Source organism: Myotis davidii, unplaced genomic scaffold (assembly GCF_000327345.1).
Source record: "Myotis davidii unplaced genomic scaffold, ASM32734v1 scaffold339, whole genome shotgun sequence".
Lineage (NCBI taxonomy): Eukaryota > Metazoa > Chordata > Mammalia > Chiroptera > Vespertilionidae > Myotis > Myotis davidii.
The window spans coordinates 995,157-1,002,529 of record NW_006290778.1 but is presented as its reverse complement, the minus strand read 5'-3'; the positions used below and the strand labels follow the sequence as shown (position 1 = coordinate 1,002,529).

The 7,373-nt window shown below is 46.9% G+C and overlaps 1 protein-coding gene across 6 annotated transcripts in view; it reads right to left on the bottom strand.

Annotated features, from left to right (window-relative positions):
* ST3GAL5 (ST3 beta-galactoside alpha-2,3-sialyltransferase 5) overlaps window positions 1-7,373 on the bottom strand; it is a 43,237-nt gene that overhangs the window by 24,568 nt on the left and 11,296 nt on the right. Inside the window, exon 1 of one of the 6 annotated variants that reach the window (XM_015564089.1) lies at window positions 1,864-1,968. The exons of 2 other annotated variants lie outside the window; for them this stretch is intronic. In XM_015564089.1, coding sequence (XP_015419575.1) covers window positions 1,864-1,918 — 55 coding nt within the window. In that variant the 5' untranslated portion in view covers window positions 1,919-1,968. Of the gene's footprint in view, window positions 1-1,738; window positions 1,843-1,863; window positions 1,969-7,373 lie in introns of those variants that run through there. 3 more of the 6 variants (XM_015564087.1, XM_015564090.1, XM_015564088.1) reach the window with 3 other exon arrangements.

Below are 7,373 nucleotides of genomic sequence, written 5' to 3'. Positions count from 1 at the left end.
GGGGGGGGGGGAAGTTGTGGGTTTTGGGGTTTGTTTTCCTGATCACACTGGAGAGGATCTCAGGCGAGTGCAGCATCTATAGCCTGACCCCTGGGCTCGGCTCCTCCACCTACCAGCCGGGAAGCGCTAACTCTTGCAGCTCAGTTTCCTCATCTGAGAAATGGGTGTAACATTGCCTACCTCAGAGGATTTAGTATGGGGAACAGTGGTGGCACATAACCAGCGCTGCCTAAGTGGTGGCTGTAGCTATTATTATTGTATGGAAAGGGAAATTACGGGCAACACCCAGCTCTGTTTTTGACAACGCATCTCACAGGGCTTGAAGGCACTTGCGGTCCTGCAGCTACCCTCAGTGCTAACCACAGGCGTGGCTCTAGCCCTGTGGCAGAGTCCTCTCTCCAGTCGCCCCATTTCCTTTCCTGGATGTCTCTGGAGCAGCAGCATCCTCCGCAAGCCGCTCATGCACTCAGCCTAGGTCAGTAGCCTCTCTACCCGCTAACCCCTGGGTAAACATTTGGCTTCTGTCACCGCCTCTTCTCCCCAGAGTCAACGCTGATGGCCTGAGTCTTGTCTTCCTTCATGCAGTCTGCACACCACGCCTGGGATGCCGGGGACACACTTCCTTCACGACCTACAATCTCCGACTCCCCACATGCACATCTTATGACTACAGGGTCCTGGTTTCCACGCTCAGCACAATGTTGTCTTTGTCCCACACTATTCACTAAAGATTTAATCATTTGCCTTTCATGCTCCTCCTCCAGGGAGTGCACCCCCAAATCCATATCTCTATGCAGAGCCCTCACCCCAGCTTAGACCTGTGTATCTGTCGCCCTGCCTACTATCTTCATCTCAGATGCTATTACCAGCCAGCACCTGGCATCTTCCTCTATCCCTAGCTCCACCTTCCCCTCAGCCATCCAAGCCAAAAACCTGCAGGCTAACCCCAGCCTTCCCTCTTTCATCCCCAGCCCCAGTTAATCCCCAGGGCCTCTCAATCATACCTTCTTGAACTCCCCATGCCCATTGACACTCCCCTAGTGGAGGTCACGTACCTGGCTCCCCATCTCAATGTTGTCCCCTCAAAGCTGTCTTTCTGAAATATATTATCCGGTTGGTAGTTTCCAGCTCATCTCAGGTCCTAGGACTCCTGGTGACAAACTTGTCTGTCACACTCTAAGCCACAAAGTACTGTTGGAATCCTGGATGTGCCCGAGTATGGCCACAGTGCCTTTGCACATGATCTGCAACCCCAGTGGGCATCCCTGCAACAATCTGCCTGGCGAACTACTTTTCATCCTTAAACACTCTCCTCTGTGAAGTCCATTTTTCAAGACCACAGCTATTGCCGGGCAGTCGCTATCTGGGCACCATAGTGAAGTGGATTTTCTGTTAACGTTTTAGGTCTCCTTTATCTTTCCACCAGCACCTGGTGGCTGAGCTGCCGGGCCAGAACGCTGTTCGTCTTTGGATCTCCAACGTCTAGGACGGGGTGTGGCACATATCAGACCCTTAAGAAACATCCCACATTGAATGGAATGTGTATTGCACGCCTATGGCCTGACATGAGATAGGATAACCCCACCCCCACCCCCAGTCCCCAAAGTGTATTTTCTCAATTACATTTAAGATTACAACTGAAATTGAATGTTAAGGGAAATTATAATAGCAAAGAATAAAGCATGTGCTCTACTGAAACATCTAAAATACCAGCAAGAAAGTAAAGTATGGTACAAACCATATGGAATATGTTGTAGTCCCTAAAGCCTGGCTGCACCAAGCTAGCACCTCAGGAATCATACACTTGAGCCTCCTCCACTCAGACTGCCAGGGTGAGAGCCTCCATACCATTGCTTCACTAACCATCTTCATGCAGAAGAGACCTGGGGTTCAGGATTACATATTTCCACTTGCACATAAAAATGTAACCGATTCTTCTTAGATGCTTACATGGCTGAAGAAGACACCATTCTTATCAAGGCCCCGATGAAGAAGGGTAAGGGCAAGACCCCGGCTTCCAGTCCAGGTGCAGCACTAGCAAAATTAAGAATTAACTATTCAAGGCCCAACCGGCGTGGCTCAGTGGTTGATTATCAACCTATGAACCAGGAGGTTCGATTCTGGTCAGAGTACATGCCTGGGTTGTGGGCTCAATTCCCAGTGTGGGGGAGGGGTGTGCAAGAGGCAGCCAGTCAGTGATTCTCATCACTGACATTTCTATTTCTCTCTCCCTCTCCCTTTCTCTCTGAAATCAATAATATATTTTAACACACAAAAAAAGAATTAACCATTCCAGGCAAGAGTAGACACTACAAAGTAGTTCATGATGAATTGCCAAATTTACTGTACAAATCCTTACTAACGTGTAGGCAGGCATTACATTTGGGGGAGGAATAAGCCTACACATGGTATCACTAAGCCTTAAAAACAATTACTTCATTGGCTTGCTAGCTGCATTTAACCTGCCAAAGGCCACACATGACTAAGGAGCTGAGAATTCCAACCCACAGCCATCCACCTCCAAGGCCACGCCCTTCCACCTGTGGGTGCTTAGGAAAGGTAGGTCTTAGAACAGGTGGATATACATATATGTGAAGGGTTTTTTTGTTTGTTTTGGTTTTAATAATGAAGGCATGCCAAGGTACAGATCATTAGAAACAAAAATGTGAAGCTGACAAAACAGTGACTAGGTAACTCTTCGTTGTAGGACAGTGATGGCGAACCTTTTGAGCTCAGCCTGTCAGCATTTTGAAAAACCCTAACTTAACTCTGGTGCCGTGTCACATATAGAAATTTTTTGATATTTGCAACCATAGTAAAACAAAGAATTATTTTTGATGTTTATTTTATATATTTAAATGCCATTTGTCAAAGAAAAATCAACCAAAAAAATGAGTTCACGTGTCACCTCTGACATGCGTGTCATAGGTTCGCCATCACTGTTGTAGGAGGTTATCTGTGCATTATAGGATGTTTAGCAACATCTCTGACCTCTATCCACAACATACCACTAGAATCTCTGGTCCTCCCCATCTCTCCCAGTTGTGACAATCAAAAATGTTTCCAGATATTGACAAATGTCCCCTAGGGGGAAAAATCACCCTGACTTGACCCATTGGGATAAAGTCATCTATATATATAAAAGGCTAATATACAAAGTGTCCCCTTGGGAGTTCGACCAGGAGACTGGGAGTTCGATAGATCACTATGATGTGCGCTGACCACCAGGGGGACAAAGGAGGCCCTGGCTGGCAGAAGGCCCTGGCCAGCAGCCGGAAGGCCCCAATCAGCCCTGATCGCCAGCCAGGCCTAGGGACCCTACCTGTGCATGAATTTCATGCACTGAACCTCTAGTTGTATATATATTAAAATCCCAACATTGCCGTATTTTTAAAGTATTGAAAGTGTAAAAAATAACAAAAACGGAGCCACTTTAAAAATGGAGTCAGAGCTGCCATCCCAGAGAAACTGCCTCAAACCTTAGAATGTGAAAACTGGGCAAAAAAACCTTCGGACTGGGCCTAAAGCAGCAGGTATTCCAAACTACTGTTTTGACTAAGGGACTGAAGATCAAAGACGTTCTTTAGAATTAGCACCACTATGCTAGCTAATCTACACCTACAGAAATCCCTTCTTTCTATTCTTTTAATTATTCCCCTTCTCTTTCTCATAAATACCTCTGGCCAGTCACCTAATCAAAACACTATTTGTGTTTCTGCCTGAATCAGCCCTTCGGGAGTGAGTAGTTATTCCTATGGACTTCAAAGGAACGCTTGTTGCCTCTCATTTTGGCCTTCTGCTTACAGGTTACCAAAGGTAATTAAACTTTATGCAAAAATTGAAAACCAAAGACTGTGGGTTAACACTTGTGATACCTGAGCTTCAGTATCTACCTAATCAGAAGCCAACAGACACGCACAGGCCTGCACTCACATGCCACCTGGCAGGGAGAGTTCACAGGCGTGCAGGCGGTGGAAGGACAACAACATTCCCGGGCCCATGCAGCTCAAGCAGAGCCCCTTTATCCCCTTCCACTTCCACCACCTACGGGGAGAGGAGGACACTATTTCTCCCTGTTGCCACTGTTTCACCCGTCTTTTAAGACGGTGGGATTTCACCCATGATTTCAAGTGCTGGCCAGAGAACTGGCTGAGACCACACCCAGTCAGTTCTGGTACCTTATGGTACTTATTTGCACACCAATGCCTCCACGGTGGTCTCAGTCAGTGATCCTCCGGTCTGACCACACACAAGAACCACTGGAGGAGGCTGTGATGTATTCAGATTCCCAGGCCCCATCCTCAGAATTTCCCACTAGTAGGACCAAGTAAGGACACGAAATTAGCAGTGTAAGCCAGTTTCCCCAGGGTTATGTGGGTACAGCCGTGTGAGTAACTCTGCTCGCTAGCCAGCTTCTCACAGCTGTACTTACAACAGATTTTAGCCTAAAGACTTTCAGATCCTACATACCATGCAACATTATGAGGACCTGTTTCCTGCAACTAAAAATAAGAGTGTTGCTCTTGCACGCACAGTCTACATTCCACTAATTTTGGACACCAACCAAGATGCAAGCACTTCAATGATTCTGAGGTATGCTGTTCAATTTACTTCCAATCAACCAGTATTCCTCTAAATGTTGAGAATACATCATTACTAACATTCAGCTGCCTGCTTTTTACATGTTTGAAAGTGTTAAGGCACCCTGACCGGTATGGCTCAGTTGGTGGGAGTGCCATCCAGTGTAACAGAAGGTCACGAGTTTGATACCTGGTCAGGGTATGTACAAGCAGCAACTGATAGATGTATCTCTCTCAGATCGATGTTTCTCTCTCCCTTTCTTCCTCTCTAAAATATTTCTTTTTAAGTGTTAAGACAATTAATCCTGAGTCCTCAGAATAAAATACATTTTCCAAAACTAGATCACGCCCAGAACTACAGATAGTATCAGTATCGCTAAGATTTCACTGAAGTGGCAAAGATGTTAAGATGGCAGCAACCCTTGCAGGGTCAAATCCAGAGCCATCTCCCCTCCCCACCTTTCTTACACTCTCTTCCTCCTCACTCCACTTCAGCCTAGCAGGCTTCCTACTGCTCCTCACACCAACATCCCCCCTTCCCCATCTCAGGCCTCCACCTGTTTCCTCTGCCTCCCTCAGCATTTTTATTTTGGTCTGTGTTGAAGTCACCTTCCTTGACCACCCCCTGTAAAACAGCACCCTCCCCCCCAAGCCCTGTTATTCACGTCCCTTCTTTACTTCTGAGCACTCACTGCTACTCATACATATCTGCCTACTGTCTGTTCTCCCCACTAGAAAATTCCTAGAGAAGGGACCTAGAACAGCGCCTACCACGGAAAAAGCACGTAAGAAATACTTGTTGAAGGAATGAACTGAAGAATGAATAAATGAATGGATGCACTGACCAGTGGCCTGCACCTAGATCCCCACAAAAAAGCTAATCCAAATTCAGTATGGTCCTAACAAGAGATAGACGTGAAGACAGAACCTTTCTAGGGGTGCAGATATCACAACTACTGGGTGTGTATGGAGTGTCTACAGTACGCCTGGCACATGGAGAACAGGGATATGGATCCTTTTTCAAACAAGAATCACTGTGTGTATGTTGAGGAAGGAGATACATGAAATCAAATGACTGCCCCTCCCACAACCACGGGGGTGGGAGGGGGCGCAACAGAACAACTGGATCCACTGTTCTTTTCTTTTCTTTTTTCCAATTTATTGATTTAGAAAGAGAGAGGAAGTGAGGGAGGAGGGAGAGAGAAACACTGATTTGTTGTTTCATTTATTTATGTATTCATTGATTACTTCTTGTATTGAAGCGGAAAATAAGACATTTGGGGGGCTAGCCATCTGAATCTGTGCCAGTAACCTGCCTTCTGACGTACACCCTTGCTTGCCAATAAACTCCATTCTTATCAAATTCCCTTCTTATCTGTGATGCCTGTCCTGCCCTGCAGAACCTGTTCCCTGGAATACACCCATCTTACAGAGGCCATAAACCATGAACCATATACAGTCCCCGGAGGGGCCGGTGCCAATGCTGGCAAGCCTCTGGGTGTGGTCTCACTTCCCAACTCACAGGGGTGGGGGTAGGGGGACTGCAAAGCCCACAAAGGATCCAGAAGCCTGATCCATATTTTGGGGACAAAGGAACTAAGAGTATAAAGGGAAAGCTTCGTGCATATCCATCACTCAGGATTTGGAGATTGCCTCCCCTGAGTCATGGCACTAGCGCAGTCTGCAATAAAGGCAACTTTGCTGAATTTTCTCTGAGTGCCCGGCTGACTTAATCCTCCCGTGCCACCTGGCAGCTTATCTGCAACAGTAGGTGCTCTTGAAACCAAAATGTGGGGTGTCTTGAGTCAGAATTTGTTGTCTTGAAAAACCGAAGAATGGATTCGAGGACAAAAATGGTTAGTGGGAGCAAAGTTTATTGAGAGAAGCCAGTCCTGGAAAAGATGCAGCTGGGGTTCCAGGAGCAGCCAGCGCCCGGAGCTTCGGTTCCATGTTACAGTCGAGTGTAGTTCAGCATCCACGTGGATTAAAGCGTATTAGTCCATGTGTAGAGTCCCACAGGGCCATCAGCCACGTGGGTACCAGGGAGCATGGCCCTCCACAGGAGCCTGGAACCTAGCACACTGGGGAGAGAAAGCATGCGCTGTTTTGTATATATGCTTGCTAGCCTTTGATTGGTTCTTTCCAAGAATTCTGCCTTAATAACATCATGCCTCACTGCCTTGTGCTTGGTTAGCTGCAAGCTGCTTGTCTTACATTTTAAAGTTCACAGCTCCCAGGCACGCCCTTCTTTCCCCGCCCAGACAGCTTGCCTTAGTAACTTCCACCAGCTGAGTTCCCTGGTTCTATTTCCCCCTCCCATGGTCCCAGCCCTGTCTCCCTAGCTTCCTTCTGTTTCTTCACCCGGACCGAAGATGGAACCCACAACCTCGGCATATCAGGATGACGCTCTAATCAAGTGACCTGCCCATCGAAGCCATTATTTTGTTTTTTAAGAGAAGAGGAAAGAGGTAAAATACTCAACTGCCCCGCTGTTGGCTATTTGACCAGGGCCAAGTCACCTCTGAGGATGTTTGCTAGTATGTAATGAGCAGGGTTGGGTGAGAACACTTTTATTGCCCCTTCCTCCACTGAAATCGAGTCCCACCTACCTACTTTTCAAAGAACAGGAAACATAAAACTTAGCTTATGCTAACACTTTATGGTCATGTAGGAGTCAGAAACAGGAAGCTGGAATAAGGAGAAGATAGATTTGAAACGATAAAAGGGAAGACACAAGAGAGGAGAGAATTGGAGGGGCGGGATGTGAAGGACAGGACTTTCTGGACAAGAAGA